At 43.2% G+C, this 21,563-nt stretch overlaps 1 protein-coding gene across 5 annotated transcripts in view; it reads left to right on the top strand.

Moving 5' to 3' along the window:
- Positions 1 to 21,563, top strand: part of otofa (otoferlin a) — a 655,153-nt gene that overhangs the window by 592,542 nt on the left and 41,048 nt on the right. For all 5 annotated transcript variants that reach the window (XM_070884403.1, XM_070884404.1, XM_070884402.1 and 2 more), the window contains 7 exons: positions 4,177 to 4,314; positions 6,956 to 7,083; positions 8,852 to 9,022; positions 11,004 to 11,164; positions 12,339 to 12,481; positions 14,233 to 14,321; positions 17,901 to 17,999. In XM_070884403.1, the coding sequence (XP_070740504.1) occupies positions 4,177 to 4,314; positions 6,956 to 7,083; positions 8,852 to 9,022; positions 11,004 to 11,164; positions 12,339 to 12,481; positions 14,233 to 14,321; positions 17,901 to 17,999 (929 nt within the window). The remainder of the gene's footprint in view (positions 1 to 4,176; positions 4,315 to 6,955; positions 7,084 to 8,851; positions 9,023 to 11,003; positions 11,165 to 12,338; positions 12,482 to 14,232; positions 14,322 to 17,900; positions 18,000 to 21,563) is intronic.

Below are 21,563 nucleotides of genomic sequence, written 5' to 3' on the forward strand. Positions count from 1 at the left end.
CTGTGAAAGCTGGCAGTCCAAACTGTAGCGGCCGCAGTGAGGTAAGTAATGTCGACCTCACGTAAGTGTGATTGGTTTTTATTTTATTTCTTTCGCGATTTATGTTGTGGTGGCGTGAGTTATTTATTGGGAATGTTTTTAGTGCTTTTTTTCAGGGGGCTTTTCCCACCCACAGTCCTCTCTTATAGTGCTCAGAGGCCGGCTGTTTAGCTCAGGATTTTCACTTGCTCAACTGGTCTAGCATGCTAAAAGAAGTGTGTGACGCCTCCCTTAGCGCTTCGCCCTGCACTCAGGGCCCAGCTGATGAATTTTGCTGACTGAGGCACAAACTGTTCCCGGGCGCAAACTTTACCGCCCTGCCGCCATTACCGCCCCGAAATGAACAGAACCAAAAATCCAGCCGAAGGAACCTAAATAATGCAATTGTTTGGGACATTGTCCTGTGAGAACTGGATATGAATTTAACCAAGTGAAATCAATACATACATACAAACATACGAATATGACAAGCAGGAAAAGACTAGCTGGTTCATCAAACCTGCCCCACACCCATGATGGCCAGAGCATCATGACACAGTCATGTGATCTCCTGGGAGAGGCAAATATATATATATCACTGTCATGTACAATATGCTTCAATAGTTGGTTGTTTAGTTAGTTCGCAACAAAATAAAAAATTGGAAAGCATGTGTAGGTCCTAGGAGATGTCCTAGGGGGAGCATTTGCTAGTGCTGTTGGGGAGGGTTGAAACTATTATGGCAGGAGGATGGGAATCTATGCAGGGAAACAGAGGAAACTAAAATGGGGGCAGAAGCAAAAGGTAGAAAGGAGATAAGGAAAAGTGGAGGGCAGAGAAATCAAAGGCAAAAATCAAAAAGGGCCACAGTACAAGATAATTCTAAAAGGACAAAGAGTGTCAAAAAAACAAGCCTGAAGGCTCTGTGTCTCAATGCGAGGAGCATTCATAATAAGATGGATGAATTAACTGCGCAGATAGCTGTTAATGGATATGATGTAATTGGGATTACGGAGACATGGCTCCAGGGTGACCAAGGCTCGGAACTCAACACCCAGAGGTATTCAATATTCAGGAAGGATAGACAGAAAGGAAAAGGAGGTAGGGTAGCGTTGCTGATTAAAGAGGGAAATAACGCAATAGTAAGGAAGGACATTAGCTTGGATGATGTGGAATCTGTATGGGTAGAGTTGCGGAACACCAAAGGGCAGAAAACGCTAGTGGGAGTTGTGTACAGACCACCAAACAGTAGTAGTGAGGTTGGGGATGGAATCAAACAGGAAATTAGGGATGTATGCAATAAGGGTACAGCAGTTATCATGGGTGACTTTAATCTACATATAGATTGGGCTAACCAAACTGGTAGCAATGCGGTGGAGGAGGATTTCCTGGAGAGTATACGGGATGGTTTTCTAGACCGATATGTCGAGGAACCAACTAGATAGCTGGCCATCCTACACTGGGTGTTGTGTAATGAGGGAGGATTAATTAGCAATCTTGTTGTGCGAGGCCCCTTGGAGAAGAGTGACCATAATATGGTAAAATTCTTCATTAATATGGAGAGTGACACAGTTAATTCAGAGACTAGGGTCCTGAACTTAAAGAAAGGTAACTTCGATGGTATGAGACGTGAATTGGCTAGGATAGACTGGCGAATGATACTTAAAGGGTTGACGGTGGATAGACAATGGCAGACATTTAAAGATCACATGGATGAACTTCAACAATTGTACGCCTGTCTGGCGTAAAAACAAAATGGGGAAGGTGGCTCAACTGTGGCTAACAAGGAAAATTAGGGAAAGTGTTAAATCCAAGGAAGAGGCATATAAATTGGACAGAAAAAGCAGCAAACTTGAGGACTGGGAGAAATTTAGAATTCAGCAGAGGAGGACAAAAGATTTAATTAGGAGGGGGAAAATAGAGTATGAGAGTAAGCTTGCAGGGAACATAAACACTGACTGCAAAAGCTTTTATAGATATATGAAGAGAAAAGGATTAGTGAAGACAAATGTAGGTCCCTTGCAGTCAGAATCAGATGAATTTATAATGAGGAACAAAGAAATGGCAGACCAATTGAACAAATACTTTGGTTCTGTCTTCACTAAGGAAGACACAAATAACCTTCCAGAAATACTAGGGGACCGAGAGTCTAGCGAGAAGGAGGAACTGAAGGAAATCCTTATTAGTCAGGAAATTGTGTTAGGGAAATTGATGGGATTGAAGGCTGATAAATCCCCAGGGTCTAATAATCTGCATCCCAGAGTACTTAAGGAAGTGGCCTTAGAAATAGTGGATGCATTGGTGGTCATTTTCCAACATTCTATAGACTCTGGATCAGTTCCTATGGACTGGAGGGTAGCTAATGTAACCCCACTTTTTAAAAAAGGAGGGAGAGAGAAAACGGGGAATTATAGACCGGTTAGCCTGACATCGGTAGTGGGGAAAATGTTGGAGTCAATTATTAAAGATGTAATAGAACACATTTGGAAAGCAGTGACGGGATCGGTCCAAGTCAGCATGAATTTATAAAAGGGAAATCATGCTTGACAAATCTTCTAGAATTTTTTGAGGATGTAACTAGTAGAATGGACAAGGGAGAACCAGTAGATATGGTGTATTTGGACTTTCAAAAGGCTTTTGACAAGGTCCCACACAAGAGATTAGTGTGCAAAATTAAAGCACTTGTTATTGGGTTAATGCATTGATGAGGATAGAGAACTGGTTGGCAGACAGCAAGCAAAGAGTAGGAATAAACGGGTCCTTTTCAGAATGGCAGGCAGTGACTAGTGGGGTACCGCAAGGCTCAGTGCTGGGACCCCAGTTATTTACAATATACATTAATGATTTAGATGAAGGAATTGAATGTAATATCTTCAAGTTTGCAGATGACACTAAGCTGGGTGGCAGTGTGAGCTGTGAGAAGGATGCTAAGAGGCTGCAGAGTGACTTGGACAGGTTAGGTGAGTGGGCAAATGCATGGTAGATGCAGTATAATGTAGATAAATGTGAGGTTATCCACTTTGGTGGCAAAAACAGGAAGGAAGAATATTATCTGAATGGTGGCAGATTAGTAAAAGGGCAGGTGCAACGAGACCTGGGTGCCATGGTACATCAGTCATTGAAAGTTAGCATGCAGGTACAGTAGGCGGTGAAGAAGGCAAATGGCATGTTGGCCTTCATAGCGAGAGGATTTGAGTATAGGATCAGGGAGGTCTTACTGCAGTTGTATAGGGCCTTGGTGAGGCCATACCTTGAATATTGTGTACAGTTTTGGTCTCCTAATCTGAGAAAGGACATTCTTGCTATTGAGGGAGTGCAGCACAGGTTCATCAGACTGATTCCCGGGGTGGCTGGACTGACATATGAAGAAAGACTGGATCGACTCGGCTTATATTCACTAGAATTTAGAAGAATGAGAGGGGATCTCATAGAAACATAAAATTCTGACGGGATTGGACAGGTTAGATGTAGGAAGAATGTTCCCAATGTTGGAGAAGTCCAGAACCAGGGGTCACAGTCTAAGGATAAGGGGTAAACAATTTAGGACCGAGATGAGGAGAAACTTCTTCACTCAGAGAGTTGTGAACCTGTGGAATTCTCTACCACAGAAAGTTGTTGATGCCAGTTCATTGGATATATTCAAGAGGGAGTTAGATATGGTCCTTACGGCTAAGTGGATTAAAGGGTATGGAGAGAAAGCTGGAAAGTGGTACTGAGGGAATGATCAGCCATGATCATATTGAATGGTGGTGCAGGCTTGAAGGGCCGAATGGCCTACTCCTGCACCTATTTTGTATGTTTCTATGTTTCTATGTCATCTGCTGATGTGACACCATTTTTATGGTGGAACTTTGATTTCACAGTAGAGAAAGCGTTGGGCATCAAGATGTGTAGAGGTATTCGCTCTTTATAACATTTAAGATTATTCAATAATTGGTGGAATACACCCTTACTTTAAATAAAAATAACTAAAATCATTATTTCAGTCAGCTTTTGCAAATAAAATTGCTTACCAGCAACTGGCATCAAGTAACTGGGCTTATAAAGCCTTGATTGATAAGTTAATATAGATTTTAATATATTAACTCACCTGTATGATTGAACAGTTTTATTATCAGTATTGTGTCATCTGTGAATTTGTTTTTAAAAATACAATACAGGGCTCCGTCTGTGTATACAAAATACCTCTAGCAGATGATATCGCCCGAGAAGCAGGTTATGAACCTACATTTGGAATGTTCCAGGGTATCCCGAGCAATGATCTCGTCAATGTTTTAGTCAGAGTGTACGTAGTAAGGGTAAGTGATGAGCAACCAAGTCAAAGAAAAGGTGCTGTGTTTCATTTTTGTAGGCACAGGTGCAACGTCCCGAATCCGGAATTCCGAAAACCGGAATTATCCAAAAACTGGATATTTCGCCGAGTGGCGAGGAGCGAAGGATCGGCGGGCGGCAAGGTCCGAAATCCGTCAAAATCCGAAATCAGGCACGGATTTGGTCCCGAGGATTCCGGATTTCAGACTACTGATTTTCTTGTCTGATATCCGGAAAAACCCAAAAACCGGCACGAACTTGGTCCTGAGGATTCTGGATTTCGGACATTGTACCTGTATTCATTATAGCCAGAAAACTTGAACTTTTCATCCAAACTGGTAATTCTTTCTTTCAGAAATTTTTCAGTGTTTTATCTTGTTTAAATTGATTAATTGAATTGACTTAACTGATACTAAACAGGACTGTTGTGAAAAACGGTAGCAACATGCAAAACTCCTAAAAACAGCAGATTTGCTGATTGCACAGAAAATCTTGCTTCCATCCCATGTGTCAAACTGAATTCCATCCTTTCAAAACTTTGCAGGTTGAGAGATATGATTCACAAGGTGTTTTTATCCTTAACATAGTGGTAGTCCAGTAACACTGCAATTTTAATTCCAGGCATCCTGGTCTCCCAGTTCTCCCAGCCAGATATGGTGATGTGAAGCAACCCATGACTGTGGGGCACTCCAGATAATCAGGAAAATTGGGACATATCTGGTTACTCAATAAATTGTAATTTTATACGAGGAGACATTTACAAGTGCTTCAAATAAAATAGTGAAGTATTTCCTTCACTGAGGCCCAGATCTTTTGCTTCTGACCTCTAACCACAAAGCACTGTAAACTGAAGCCCTGCGGGGTGTCTCTGATCTCTGCTGTATCCTCAGGGGAACATAAGAACATAAGAAATAGGAGCTGAAGTAGGCCACTCAATAAGATCAGCAGAGACTCTGCAGGACCAGTTATATACATTGTTTCCCCAGGGTTTCCACCAAAGTTAGAAGAACACAAGAACATAAGAAATAGGAGCAGGAGTAGGCCATACAGCCCCTCGAGCCTGCTCCGCCATTTAATACAATCATGGTTGATCCGGTCATAGACTCAGGTTCACTTCCTTGCCCGCTCCCCATAAACTCTTATCCCCTTATCGTTTAAGAAACGGTCTATTTCGATCTTAAATTTATTCAATGACCCAGCCTCCACAGCTCACTGAGGCAGCGAATTCCACAGATTTACAACCCTTTGAGAGAAGAAATTTCTCCTCATTTCAGTTTTAAATGGCAGCCCCTTATTCTAAGATTTTGCCTCTAGTTGTAGTCTCCCCTATCAGTGGAAACATCCTCCTGGCATCCACCTTATCAAGCCCTCTCATAAACTTATACATTTCGATAGATCACCTCTCATTCTTCTGAATTCCAATGAGTAGATGCCCAACCTACTCAACCTTTCCTCATAAGTCAACCCCCTCATCTCCGGAATCAACCTACTGAACCTTCTCTGAACTACCTCCAAAGCAAGTATATCTTTTTGTAAATATGGAAACCAAAACTGCACGCAGTATTCCAGGTGTGGCCTCACCAATACCCTGTATAACTGTAGCAAGACTTCCCTGCTTTTATATTCCATCCCCTTTGCAATAAAGGCCAAGATTCCATTGGCCTTCCTGATCACTTGCTGTACCCGTATACTATCCTTTTGTGTTTCATGCACAAGTACCACCAGGTCCCATTGTACTGCAGCATTATGCAATTTTTCTCCATTTAAACAATAACTTGCTCTTTGATTTTTTTCTGCCAAAGTGCATGATCTCATACTTTCCAACATTATACTCCATCTGCCAAATTTTTGCCCACTCACTTAGCCTGTCTATGTCCTTTTGCAGATATTTTGAGTTCTTCTCACACATTGCTTTTCCTCCCATCTTTGTATCGTCAGCAAATTTGTCTACGTTACACTCGGTCCCTTCTTCCAAGTCGTTAATATAGACTGTAAATAGTTGGGGTCCCAGCACTAATCCCTGCGGCACCCCACTAGTTATTGATTGCCAACCAGAGAATGAACCATTTATCCCGACTCTCTGTTTTCTGTTAGTTAGCCAATCCTCTATCCTTGCTAATATATTACCCCCAACCCCGTGAACTTTTATCTTGTGCAGTAACCTTTTATGTGGCATCTTGTCAAATGTCTTCTGGAAGTCCAAATACACCACATCCACTGGTTCCCCTTTATCCACCCTGTTTGTTACATCCTCAAAGAATTCCAGCAAATTTGTCAAACATGACTTCCCCTTCATAAATCCATGCTAACTCTGCCTGGCTGAATTTTGCTTTTCCAAATGATGGGAGAAGCCCGGTGGACATTCCAGACAGATTTTTTTAATAAAGCAATCTAAATATTTTAATAGTGATTGCTTAAATATTAAATACTATTTCTTCATCTAAAATTAAGTTAATAACATCTATAGTTGTAGCAGAACATCCAGTCAATATCCTTTATTTCTCATTTCCTGTGTTTGAATTCCAATATTTAAGCTCATTTATTATAATTCTTGGTCATTCGCCAAATTTCAACTGGCTAAATTCTCTTGGACTTGTTGATACTTATTTTTTTGGTTTAACTGTTTAGGCCACAGAGCTGCATCCAGCTGATATCAATGGAAAAGCAGATCCATACATTGTCATAAAACTAGGCAAAACAGAAATCAAAGACAAGGAGAACTACATCTCCAAGCAACTCAATCCTGTCTTTGGCAAGTAAGTCCTGTTGATGAGTCCATCAAATACGAAGGAAGGTTTTCTGTGTTCAGGTAACAAAACCATAAATCCATTCTTTTTAAACAGATCTTTGATTTTGTCACACATAGCACCCTATGCTGTCACTTCAATAAGACACATGGGAGCCGAAATTCAGGGCCGCAAGAAAGCTGGCGCACCTACCATTTTTTAAAAAGTTTTTTTCCGCTGGCTTCATTGAGGCAGCCTCTCGGTTGATTTTCGCCACTTAGCGTTTTTTTTGACGTTGGACCGGAAATCGGTCATAGTGGGGGCGGGAGTTCGGCAGTAAGGCAGGCTGAGGGGCTGAATTTGGGTTGGGATCAGGACTCCGCCGCTGTCAATCAGCGGCGGAGCGGTGGTGACATCACAACACGTGTGCGTCACCACGTCTCCCCCCTCCGTTAAAGGGGAGAGAATCCGTCATTTTATATCTTCGGCCACTGGGCCACCAAGGAGGGTTTTGACTGGGCCAGTGGACTGGCACCCAAAAGGGGGTGTCAGGCATCCCGTTGGCGGCCCGGCTGAACCCATGGGCACTATTTTGCTGGACAATCGGGAAGTTGGCTGGCAAAAATAATGACATGGCAGCTCCGGTAATGGGCCCTCCCCACAGTGAGGAGAAGGTGCACCGCCAGAAAAAGTTGTCGGGGGCACCGTGCAGCGGGGTAACGATTTTTTTACCTAAATTTTGGTCGGTGTATTTTTAAGGTGAGGGAGAGCGGGGGTGCACATTTTGATGACGCGCTTGCTGCGGTCATCTGCATCGGGGTGGAATTGGGTCCACGTCGAAAAATTAATTTGGGTCGGGCGGCCAGTTGACCACAAAGAGGCGGCCACGGGATTCCACCACATGGCCGCCGCAAACGGGCAGTAATGGGTCTTTCTGAGACCCTGAATTTCGGTCCCATGGATTTTTGAGTGGGACATTTTGGATAGTTCTTTCAACGAGCCGACACAGCTCAAATGGCCTCCTTCTGTAATGTGAGATTCTATGATTTTATGATCCTGTATTGTCATTAAATCTATAGCTGTGTTAGAGAAAACAATGACTTTGATAATTGTGGCGTATCAACCAGTTTCTGCCTCGTTACTCAAAACACAGGAAATGCCAAGCAAGAGGGAGGGGTGAGGCTATTTTTGCCGATCCCAATTACAACCTAGTGACAGTTTGAGGGAGGTGCCAGAGTCTGGGTTAGTCAATGAATACCACCCAGATGCACCCTTGATAGTACCGACATCTGTTGAAACTAGGCATAAATGTTGTAATAAATTCAGGTTGTAAATTAGGCCCCTCCATTTGGAGCCTAAGTCAGAGAAGGTAAGTAAAGTCTGTTTATCTTTGGCGCAGTCCAGCCTCTGCCCACCACACCCCCCCCCCTCTCTTGAAATGACTGCAGGATGCCTCCTAAGTTTCCAGTTGTCGCAATGGGTGGGTGCCCTGTTGTATCACTAAAGAGATGGGTGCATGGGTGCTTGTCTCCAGTAGGAATTGGCCCTATCCCTGGGGGTTTGGGACAGGACCCTGGCAGAAGCTAAGCAGCAGACTAAAGTTCCACCCTACCACACTTCCAACAGCAACATTCCAGAATATGTTCCCTTGCATCTCTGAACAGATATTATAGGGTGTGGTTTCATTTGCATAAAGGAAGTGTGTTTATACCAACCAGTTGTCATCCAAACATTGGAATTCTAAATACCACTTATTACTTCAGTCAGTTACATTATATGACTTTATCTGCTCAACCAGGTCTTTTGACATTGAAGCCACATTTCCAATGGAGTCCATGCTGACGGTGGCTATATATGACTGGGATTTAGTGGGTACAGATGATCTAATTGGAGAAACCAAACTAGACTTAGAGAATCGCTACTACAGCAAACACAGAGCAACGTGTGGCATTGCACAGCAATATTCCATGTAAGTAATTTAACATTTCATTCAATTTAATTAATATATATTTGAAATCACCATTAGTTTCTGTTGCATTAATGGGTGTTAATGTTCCTGTCTACTGAGAGAGACTTAATTTTACTTTTATCGATTGCTGGGTTCTGCTGTGTAATATTACATACAGTGAAAATATAGGACAATGACTTCCCAAAAGGGAAATTTTTAACTCCCAAGCAGGAAGCCGGCAGGACACACTGGCCACCTGCCCAGGACCTGCTGTGGGAAACCGTTCCATTTTAACAGCCAGCACTCATGAACATCCTGCCATCCAACTGCCTGCCAAAAATGGACATCCAGAGTAGCTTGCTGGCTTTGGGCCTATGAAGGTCAGGTGGCCAGGCTGGCAGTCAGATAAGTCACCGGGGGGAAGCATTCAGGAGGGCTTTGTGGGTGAGAAGCCGGGAACTAAGGGTGGCAGCAGCTCAAGTTTCTTTGTGGGCCCGGAGAAGCACTCCTGCCCTCTGGGCCCCACAAAGATAAATATTATACTTAGCTTACAGGGCCTACACTGGGTGTCGGCCAGGTTTCATTGAGCTGGACATCCGCGGCAGTTACCCTGCTGAGTAAGCAGCCAAAACAGCATTGGGCTACAATCTGAATGATAGGATTCCAATTTGAATATATTTATGAGGTTTCAACCTGAATTAGGTGGGTGCATCAGCCGCCTGAGAAATTTCAGGCAGTAAATTAGGCCCCTCCATTTGGAGCTTAAGTCAGAGAAGATAAATAAAGTCTGTTTATCTTTGGTGCAGTTCAACCTCTGCCCCACCCTGCCCTCTTGAAATGACTGCAAGATGCCCCCAAAGTTTCCAGTCTTTCACAATGGATGGGTGTCCTGTTGTGTCACTTAAAGAGATGGGTGCTCGTCTCCAGTAGGAATTGATCTAAAATAGTTGCGGGGCAAGAAATAAGGAACAACTGTACTGCTAGAGTTCTGCCCAGTTTCACAGTCATTGCATCTGCCCATTAACTGTCTCAGAATTTGAGGGGCAATAATGCAGGTCCCTGCACTGGGCTGCCCTGTTCAGGTGCTCTGCACACCTACAGGGGAATGAGATCAGTCCATTCTAATATTTTGATGGTGCTCCCAGTGTATAGCACACAATGGGCTGGGAGTGGTAAGGGCCAGGCCAGGATCTTTTGTCATGAGGTAGGGAGGGGAAAAGGGGCAGCCAGTGAAGAGGTGGAATGGCGACAGGGGTGGCAGTGTGTTGCAGGCACAATGTGCAGGAGTGGCAGAGGATTGTTTTATTTTATGAATTTGGGCCTCCCTTCAGTGCCCTTCACTGCAACATCACTCCCCTTCACTTGAAGGGCAGGGACACTGCGAGGCCTACGTCGAGCCCACTGGGCCATCAGCCAGGCCAGCGGCCCGGTACCCAAGAGGGGGTGCCGGGCTGCCTGTTGACAGCCCGGCCAAACCTGCGGCCACCATTGTCAGGCCGACTCAAGTGTCAGCCAACAATTAAAACAAAATGGCGGCCACGACAGTGCGCCCTCCCCTTTAAGGGCGGCTGCACCGCCCAGCCGCTGGCAGCTTCCCATCACGCGAAGCTGTTGGGGGCACCGACCAGTGGCGGCTGTGCTCCTGCGGGGCAATTTCCCCTGCGGGGCGAAAAAGGGGTCGGCGACTGGCTGACAAGGGGTCGGATTGTCAGGCAGGGCGGATACCCGTTTCCTCCGCCCCGGGGGTAATTGCGGATGGATCGGCCCGACCACCTGCCCCCGGCGGATTGGCCTTACCGCCCCATTACCACCTCTTAGAGGTGGTAACAGGCCTCAAAGAAGGGGGAAATTCCCCCCTAGAAGTCCTCTGGAGAATTAATACAATATGTCATGAGGTGACTGAGATCAGAATTGCAATGGAACCATGTCTTCAATTTGTTGCATTACATAGCTGTTGGACATCCAGCCAGCAATGTTTACTGATGTGTTCTTCCTTACACAGTCATGGGTACAATATCTGGAGAGATCCTGTGAAACCTACACAGATGCTGACCAAACTCTGCAAAGAAGGCAAAGTAGATGGACCTCATTTCGGACCAGGAGGAAGAGTGAAGGTCGCTAATAGAGTCTTTACAGGGCCAACAGAGATTGAGGATGAAAATGGTATGAAAATAATAGTTTGGTCATTTAATCGCTTCTGCCCACCACCTTAGCAAGGTCCTTTCCCTTTTGTTCTATCCATTCCCCCCTTTTCCCAGGCTCTGCAATTGCTTGAAAGCTGTTCCTCTCTGACATCTTCCAGTTCTGATGAAAGGTCATCGACCTGAAATGTTAACTCTGTTTCTCTCTCGACAGATGCTGCCTGACCTGCTGAGTGTTTCCAGCATTTTCTGTTTTTATTCCAGATTTCCAGCCTCTGCAGTATTTTGTTTATGTTTTATGGAAATAATGGTGATTATGTAGCACTGTTTAACATATCATTCCTGAAATTGGGCCATGGGCTATTACTAAGACATTCAACTAAGTTTCTCATCTTGCTGTTTTAGAAAAGGTGTTCGTCTATTTATTTTAACCAGGTTAGCACTTCTACTAAAATAGTGAAGGACGGAATTTAACACCAATACCATAAGTATCCATACACCCCCAGTGCTTCATTTCAGCGCCATGAAATTTGAAGCTTTAGAGTTGTAATACAGATTATTCTGAATTAATGGTGCAATCATGATAGCTAGTAAAGTGTAGGAGAAGAAAGAGTGCAAAAGTCCTGGACCCTGCAAATATATATTTTCTGTGTTGTGCATGTGAAAATATTTTCATTTGGGAAATGTTATTGTTTTAACCCCAGAACCAGGGGTCACAGTCTAAGGATAAGGGGTAAGCCATTTAGGACCGAGATGAGGAGAAACTTCTTCACCCAGAGAGTGGTGAACCTGTGGAATTCTCTACCACAGAAAGTTGTTGAGGCCAATTCACTAAATATATTCAAAAAGGAGTTAGATGAAGTCCTTACTACTAGGGGGATCAAGGGTTATGGCGAGAAAGCAGGAATGGGGTACTGAAGTTGCATGTTCAGCCATGAACTCATTGAATGGCAGTGCAGGCTCGAAGGGCCGAATGGCCTACTCCTGCACCTATTTTCTATGTTTCTATGTTTCTATTTTATTTTTAATAAGGATAGATTGACATATATTCCACTGTCATAGTATGCGCAACAGCCAGGTGAGGCTCTTCACCACCAATGCAGCCTCATAAATTTACCCCTGAAGAATTTTCAGAACCAATGTTTGGAAAAGTAGTCATTTTAACTTGACTGATGTTTTATATTTCTCCAAATCAGGGTTAAAGAAAGAGACCGACGAACACTTGTCCCTGATTGTTCTACAGCATTGGGAGGGGATCCCACGCGTTGGCTGCAAGTTGATTCCTGAACATGTGGAAACCAGGCCTCTGCTAAACCCTGAGAAACCAGGCATTGAGCAGGTACAGAAAATAGGGCAAGAAGAAGATGCTGGTAAAGACTGTATGGGGTCATTTTATAAGCGTGCTCCCAGCAGGAGCCTTGTCTATCAGGAGTGCATATCAAAAATTGGAGGGCCATTGACTATGGATTTTCTAAATCAGAATAAATTGGAAAATCGTGGACAGTGTACACCTAAATTTCAGATATGCACCCCCAGCAGGCAAGACTTTACACCAGGCACACGGTCTAGCAAAATCACCCCTCAGTGTGTATATCAGTATAGCTGAGTCTGATGTTTGATTGCTATTTATGGGATGGTCTCAATTCACTTATTCAGGAGTCTAAACCTAATATGAAACCTGGCTCAGCTCCAAGCTTTAGCTTAGATTTCTTGCAGAGAAATATGGCTTTCGAAGAAACTTAGAACAGAGCCAGTGTTTTGTGGGGTGGGTTTTTTTCCCACGGAAGCCTCTCTTAGGGCCCTCCGAGGCCAGCTCTTTAGCAACGGATTTTCAGTTGCTCAGCTGGTCTTGTGCCCTAAAAGAGGTGTGCAACACCTCCCTTAGTGCTCCGCTGCACACACGGATCAGATGGCAAATTTTGTGGCTGCAGGCGCAAACTTTACCACCCAGCTATCATTACCATCCCGAAATGAACAGAACCAAAAATCCAGCCCAATGGACATAAATATTAATATCTTTCAAAAACAGCTTCACATTGTACTATTAACATAACTACAACATGAGATGAGGATGAAAGGCACTGTAATACTTGATTATCAAAGAATAAAGAATATATGTGGTTAAATTCTACAGACCTTGACATTTAATTAATATTATGTCAGATTGGAAACACAGTGGGATCTGGCTGAAGTCATTGAAAATACAGGAAGAAAGAAGACATTTGTTATTTAAGTGGTTTAAGATACCGGTGAAGAATTGTCCCAGCAAGCAGTCTAGACCTACGCTAAATTCGTCTAATTGATTTATGGAGTCTGCTGATTTTACCTACATCAATCAGTTGTGAAAGACCCAGCCATCACAGACTATTCAACACTGAGAATATGCCCAGAAAACCAAAATAAAACCATTCTTCTTTCCCTTTCTGCTCACATTTACACTTTGGGAAAAGTTACTGCCATCTTTGTGTATCATACCATGACAACTTTTTCTATTCAAGTATTATCTGTTGTAAAATGTGCAGAATAACACTTGAAGCAAACAATCGTTTCAATCTATAAATCGGTGAGAGGTGATTTTAACCCTCCCCAACTGGTGGGCAGGCAATTAAAATCGCCCAGGTTACTTAGCTGCGGAAAACAGCAGGACCTTACAAGTTCCAAATTTTAACCTGCTCTACTGAGCAGGCGGCAATGACCCCTGCCCAAAGCTGTTGGGGTCCTTCTTTACATATGCATGGTGGGTCCCGATGGTGTAATCGGAGCCGACTACAATTCTTATTGTTGGCCTGAGTGGAGTAGCCACTATGCGTTCCTGTCAGGTGAAAAAAGCGGGAAGAGGAACTTGAGGCCAGAAGAGATCCAAACAGATAAGTTTTTTACTTTCCTTGTGGGGCCAGGAGAATCAGAAGTACTCTGAGCCCAACAAAAATAACTTAAGCCTCCACTGCCACAGACCTCCCCCTCCCCTTTTTCTAATGCGAGATGCCCCCTAAAGCCGATCCCATCACTGGAGAATGTATGGATTATTTTGCAGTTTGGCAAACAACTACGAATAATTAATTTGAAATTCCTTTTTTACGCAATTTTCAGGGTCGCATAGAAATGTTTGTTGACATGTTTCCAAAGGACATGCCTGCACCAGGAGCAGCAATTGATATTGCACCACGGAAACCAAAGAAGTAAAGTATTCTTATATTATTAGTGTTGTGCAATGCAACAAATTTAATTCAGTACAACTGTTCTATTTACACATATTTTACCAATGCAATTTACCTTTACAATATTCTGGGTTTTTTTGTTGATACTGAAGTAACTAATACATTTGTCTCCAGAAAAGCCCAAATTGTCATTTGAACACAAAGGTTTCTGACATCAATATATTAACATTGTTGTATACCAGCCGCTCAGTGAATTACACTTCAGGCTCCACTTGAACAGAATTAGTTCTTGTCTATCTTAATTTCTAATCACTCACAACATTCTTTTATTTCCCTGGTATCCTCATCTCAAAGCATCTTTTTTTCAAATTGAAGGGGATGAGTAAGAGAATGAGAGAGAACAGGAGTAGAATCAAAAGCACAGACCATGACAGAATATGTTAATACAGGTTGAACCTCCCTTATCCAGAATTCCTTTATCCGGAATCACCCCTCGTCTGGAACCATTCCCGGCCACTGGGTGGTACATGCGCAGAACTCCAACATGAACAAATTGAAGTCCTTCTTCACTGCCGACTCCCACAATCGCTGGCCTGACCCTGCGATCCACCGCACTCCCATACCCCCATGATCTCTCTGCCGCACTCCCAGCCCCAAGCCAGCCAGCCCCGATATCCCCCTTGCTCAGTACCTATAAAATCCAGTTTAACGTGACCACCCTTCGTCCAGAAAAATCCCTTTTCCAGAACACGCCAAGTCCCAGGGTTCCGTATAAGGGAGGTTCAACTTGTAGCCAATTTCCTCTCCACACCACATAAAGTAATCCAGGTGATTAGAGGAGGAAGATAGCACCCTTAGCACAGCGCTGCTTATTATATATTTTTAAATATGTTCCTCCTGTGATTGCAACCATGGGCGGAATTTTGAAGTTTAGACCCGCCAGGAGTGGAGGGCCCAGTCATGTGTGTGACATCACCGGCAGGTTCTCCACCCAGAGGTCAGCCTGATTGACAGGCTGGCTTCCAGTCAGGCGGGTGCACTGGACAGGAGGCCGCAGGACCAGGTAGGTGCAAGCCCTGACCACGATGGGGTGGGGGTTTCAGGGGAGGGTCCGATCCCTGGGGGGTGTGGGGGTGTTCCTAACTCAGTGTGGGGGGGAAGAAAGCGGGGAGGTGCTGATCATAATGCGGGAGGGGGGGGTCCCTCCGACCCCAGGGGCAGCGTGGTCTGATGGTGGGAGAGCGTGGGGGGACCAGAGGGAAGCACTCCTGTTCCTCCAGACCCACAAGACCTGCTCCCCAAAGTTGTGCTTGCCTCGCTGCAGCCGACGGGATCCCAAGGCCCAGGGTCCCTGGCCAGCCACAGTTAAACCTGCACAGCAGGCTAAATCAAGGCTGTCAGCCTCATTAACAGATTTAAAGTGCAACCCACCTCCTGGGAACGGCTTGGCTGCTCGCCCCCCATCCTGCCTCTGTTAAACCCGGAAGTGAGTGGGTTGGAGTTGGGATTCACCTTTTTTTATACTTTAACCTCCCATCCGATCCCAACCCACCTACTTTTTGGAGTTACAATTCCCCCCATGTGATTTGAACTGGGGCAGATTTCAGCCTGTCTGCATTCTCTGTTGGGATAGAAGTTCCATTCTCTTTAATTTGGATATTGGAACAATAAACTTACCAACTGAAAATATTTTTGGTACCAGTATGCTCACAAGCAAAATCCTGACTACGATCTCTTCATTTCTCAGAACTTGGTTTGAATCCAAACAAGACGCAAGCGATAGAAATCAGCTGTTTAGAATAGGGATGAGTGTATTCTCCACCCATTGTAGCTTAACTCAACTAACTTTGGATCTATTCAAAGAGATCTGCTTTCAGTCCAGTTCTGACATTTTGGTTACAGTTGTCCCTGTCTATTCTTTTGTAAATGGCACTGCGCATGATTTAAAAAAAATGAATTCCTCTCTGAACCTGCACCATCGTTTCCCATAACTTGAATATTTTGTTCTGAACCATGTGTATATGTAGCCATCTTGCGCATCCTGCCATTTAGGTCTATAGTCATAGCAACAAAGGTTGTGGATTTCAAAAAATACACTTAAAAATTCCATTTACTGATGATTTAGTACAAGGATAAGATAGCTGATATAAAGATGGTCCAGGGATTGTTTGCACCAGCAATCCCTGATTTTCTAGTTTAGGGTAGGAAGTAGAAGCTGATGTGTTGCAATGTGGTGCTTTAGCTTTGGCTGCCTGAGTTTTACAAGCACTGACTCCAAATTCCAAATGTTTCATTCCCAGTTATGCATCTTAAATTAAACTTACAACCATCTGTCTGTTGGACCCAAGTCCACGGCAAAAGATTAGCAGAGTCTTCGGGACTAATTTTATAAATTTTGCTTGGAGGAAGCATAAGCACAGGCCACTGAAAAATTACCAGCCAAAACAGATCGCCAATCTTACTGTTATTGACTGCTTCCTGTGCTGTCATTTTTGAGACTTTTGCTGTCATTGTAAAGCCCAATAAGCAAGACTAAAATTGAGCCTAACTAAACATAGCAGGTTTAATCTATGTTGTAGGGGCAATTGTCAGACTTCAGGGACCCAATGGGGGGCCTAAGCCATTGGAAGCATATATCGAAATTCAAGCACCAGCGTCACATGAGCTTCTGGCCATTTAAATTATGTTTACTAATATACATTCCCTGCAGCGATGGCAGGAGCACAAAGTCAGGAGCACAAAGCCAGAAAATTACCCCTAAGAGTCTTCCAGGTGTTTTTGACTCAAAAGCTTAATAGTTCAGACAACATATTATCACCAGGCAACACAATAAATTTATAAAGGTAATAATTTCAGATTCTTTACTCTGTATTTTTTCCCTATTTCCCCACCAAATATTTGTGAACTACAATTCATGGAATCCTGTTCTGCTGGGTGGATGAAACAGTTCAGCACGTTGATTGGTCCAGGATTATTACGAATGCTACTTCCTGGTTTACCCGCAAGGGAATGTGCTTTATTAATGCAGAAATAATTGTTCCCCAGTTGTTTTATCCCCTCGCTTCCTCAATGATTTATTCATGATTAGCAAATTCATCCTAATTGTAAACATGAGCCAAAATTGGAATTTGATCTTTGGTCCTCAGCTGAGAGATCATTGCTCTAGCATTGTAGTTACTGGACTGCCCAGTATCTGAATATTTTTAAAATTAAGTTGTTCTCTTTTTCAATAATAAATGTAAGTGTAATTTTAAGAAGGCCAAAACATGGAACTTATGGGGTAATAAGAATATGATGTAATAAGCAGAGTAGTTAAGTACTATATGATAGTGGTTACAAGAAATCAGCAGAGTTCATAATAGGGGCACTTTGATAATCTTTTTGTAGCACACCCTATTTTAGTTTCACAATTCTTACTTTGTCCCCTTTGGTACTTCTGTGCAAGAAATCCGTCATTACTTTTTATTTGCATTGAAAACAATGGAAGCTCTATTGTGTGTGCAAAGTTAACACTGACTGGAGAGAATGCAACAGGTGTGTTATGCGTTCAGTATTATTTGTACCTTAGCATCTCACCTTGTCTTCCTTCCTCCCTGCCAGATATGAGCTTAGAGTGATAGTTTGGAATACAGATGAGGTTATCTTGGAAGACGATGATTACTTCACTGGAGAGAAATCTAGTGACATTTTTGTCAGGGGGTATGTACAAATGTGTGACCTGTGTTGGGGTCGTGAAGTGTGTTTTTTTCTAATTCCTCTTTGTTTGTTGCTTTTGTTGTTAACCAGTTATGAACTGCGTGTTATTATTTGGAACACTGATGACGTTGTTCTTGAAGATGATGCTTTCATGACAGGAGAGAAGATGTCAGACATCTATGTCAGGGGGTAATGATACCATTGCACGGCTCATACCCCTCTATGCTGAGCAATCATTCACTATCCCACCATACATTTCTGCAACATAGCTATTAGCAATTGCATTTAACTGCATTTCAAATACATACCAAACATATTTCTGGTTCCTTTAACAATTTACATGAAGTGCAATGCAATATCTTGCATGATGAAAAATTGTGGTCTAACCTTTTAAAACTAAAAAATAATTTATTTTAGAAATTGTTCTTATAGCACCAAGCTACAAATTGAATTGATAGTTCTTGCTTTTGGAATGATTAACTGGCTTAGAGTTGGGATTTGGATTTGATGCAAGGCCAATCAGCCAGAACTCAAACACAAGGCAATAAGACATGAAAAAGTGTGGAGTTAGAAAAATTATTTGGCACATTAAACCTGCAGATAACTGTCGTGGACATTTAGACTTCTGAGAGAGATGATATACTATGGGTGAAAATGTTTTTTTCTGAACCCCAAAGGTAATCAAATGAAAATCTAAGGATATCAATATATTAAAACCTATGCTGGTCAAATCTTATCAGTTATATTGAAAAAATAACAGTCTCAATGTTTAACAAAAGTGGAACCAAATGATTTGATCCATGCTGTACTCATCATACATATCCTCATGTCTTTCGATTTCATTTGAAAGGAGAGCAAATACTGAAGTTTTACAACATTGTCCTCATATCCTACTATTGCTACTTCTAGCTAAATTCTCCATTCCCCCACAAATAATTCCTACTAACTTGAGGCATCTAATCCTACCTAAATCTCTATCTCAAAATATAAAGACTCCTAATTAACTCTAAAGCAACAATAGAGACACCACTGGCCCTTAATTTGGAGCAAATGAATGATAGGGTCAAAATCTCTACCAAAACCGCAAGTGATTTTTCCTATTTTTACACAATGGACAGGGTAGAGTGTTGAGACATCATGTGACATCACATGCTAACAAAACTGACAGGTTTCGACATGTGTATATATATAACAAAATAGAATTTGTACCTGCAATAAAAAATTCTACTGACAGTTGCTAGGTTTAGGGAATAGAATTGTTGAATTACTCAATATAGATATATCCTCCTTCATTCTTTCAATGCGGTACAGTCCCTACATATAAATAGGATAAACTTTATGATTAAGCACTCCAGTGCAGTGCTTCATGCAGCGCATATTGACAAATCAAGCACAGAGGACGGTATGCAATAATTATGGCCGCACAAATTTCTTTAGGATCATAGAAGTTTGCGGTACAGAAGGAGGCCATTAAGTTCATTGTGCCTGTGTCAGCTCTCTGTTAATATAATCCAAAACGAATGCCACTAACCCGTTTATTGCCCATAGCTCTGTATGTTCCTCCATTTCAAATGTTTATCTACCTTTCCTTAAAAGGTGCAAGGGTCTCTGCCTCAACTACTCTCTGTAACAAATGTAATAACATGCTCCAACAACCCTCTAAGTCAATAAATCTCTCCTAACCCCTCTCTCATTTGTCTAGTGACAATTTTAAATTGATGACCCCTTGTCACTGATTGCCCAAGCAAAGGAAATAGTCTTTCTCTATTCACTCTGTCAAAACTCTTCATAATTTAAAAGAAAACTACCATTAAATCTCCTATTTTAGTGGAAATATTCCCAGTAAAGGAAAGACTTGCATTTATATAGCACCTTTTACAACCACCAGACATCTCAAAACACCTTACAGCCAATGAAGTACTTTTGGAGTGTAATCACTGTTGTAATGTCGGGAACGCGGCAGCCACTATGCACACAGCAAGCTCCCACAAACAGCAATGTGATACAGACCAGATAAAATGTTTTTGTTATGTTGATTGAGGGATAAATATTGGCCTGAACACCAGAGATAACTCCCCTGCTCTTCTTTGAAATAGTGCCATGGAATCTTTTACATATACCTGAGAGAGCAGATGGGGCCTTGGATAACATCTCACCTGAAAGGCGACACCTCCAACAGTGCAGCGCTCCCTTAGCACTGGAATGTCAGCCTAGATTTATGTGCTCAAGTCCATGGAGTGGGACTTGAACCCACAACCTTCTGACTCAGAGCCAAGTGTGCTACTCACTGAGCCACAGCTGTCACTTATCTCGTCATAGCTATAGCTGTTCATCTCTGGTGTCATCCTGGTGGCTCGATGCTGTATGTGGTCTATAATGTTTTTTCTATAATGTGCCCCAAATTTCACACAGTTCTCTAAATCTGGCCTGACTCTTAGCCTGAAACTGCTTTGCACCTCAATTGGGGGCAGTAACCTTCTGGGGCCAGGACTTTTAGCGCCCGATGCAGAAATTCCACCCCGCTTCGGAATTGCTCTTACCACCCCTCAAAGGAAACGGAGCAAAGCTGACACACTTCAACGCCCCTCCCCTTCGATTAAAGGGGAGGGCCGCTACGCACTCTGCAAGGCCTCTGATGACCTCCAGTAGGCTATCAGGATAGCGTACAACTGGGCCAGCAACCCGGCACCGGGCCAGTCGGCCGACAAAAAAGGAAGGCGACCCGGGGTGCCGGCGCCATCCCCTTTAAGCACCGTCGCAAGAGCGAATGTCGGTCAGCTTCACGACCCACTGGTATTGACATCGGCTCGCGCCAACCTCGCGGCCCGCATTGCAATTTCCGCCGTGGGGTGTTAAGGGGTCGGCGCAGAGCAGTGAGGGTCCACCACGCATGGCGATGATGTATTCGGCGGTTGTGCGGCGGCCTGGGAATATAAACCGCAGGGCTATGGCAGAGCCTCTACAAACTCCAAGGCAATTTCCCAGGAGGGAATGTAGGTAGTGCCCCCCTCCCTCGGGAGAAAAGTGTCTTGCCTCCTGTTAACATCCACGAAGGCACTAATAGGGCTATAAAAAGGGTCAATTTCTCCCCCTTAGTTCCTTAGCATTGTGCTCCAGGCCCCCCGCCCCCCATTTATAAAACTGAAAATGCCATTGGTCATTGGCTTTATCAACCTGCATCCACAGTTTTAGGAAATTGTGTTTTCACTCAAATGTATGTTTCTCCATACCCTTCAAGGTCTCTCCTTTAAGTTATATTCCCATTTTATGTTTCTCATCCTAAAATGCATTACCTCCTACTTTACATTAAATTCCATCTATCATCAGTCTGCCCATTCTGCTAATTCTCATGAGGTCTTTTACACTCCTCTTCATTGTTTGTGAAACCCTCTAGTTTTGTGTCATCAGCAAATTTCAATTTTATGCTCACTGTGCCCAAGTTCAGACCATATATATATATATCCAGTGGATCGAGCACTGGCCCCTGTAGTACACTATTTCCAATCTTTCTCTAGTCCTTTGTTTCCTGTCTGTCAACCAACTTTCTATCCATATTATGTAATTTAC

Source organism: Pristiophorus japonicus, chromosome 7 (assembly GCF_044704955.1).
Source record: "Pristiophorus japonicus isolate sPriJap1 chromosome 7, sPriJap1.hap1, whole genome shotgun sequence".
NCBI classification, from domain to species: domain Eukaryota; kingdom Metazoa; phylum Chordata; class Chondrichthyes; family Pristiophoridae; genus Pristiophorus; species Pristiophorus japonicus.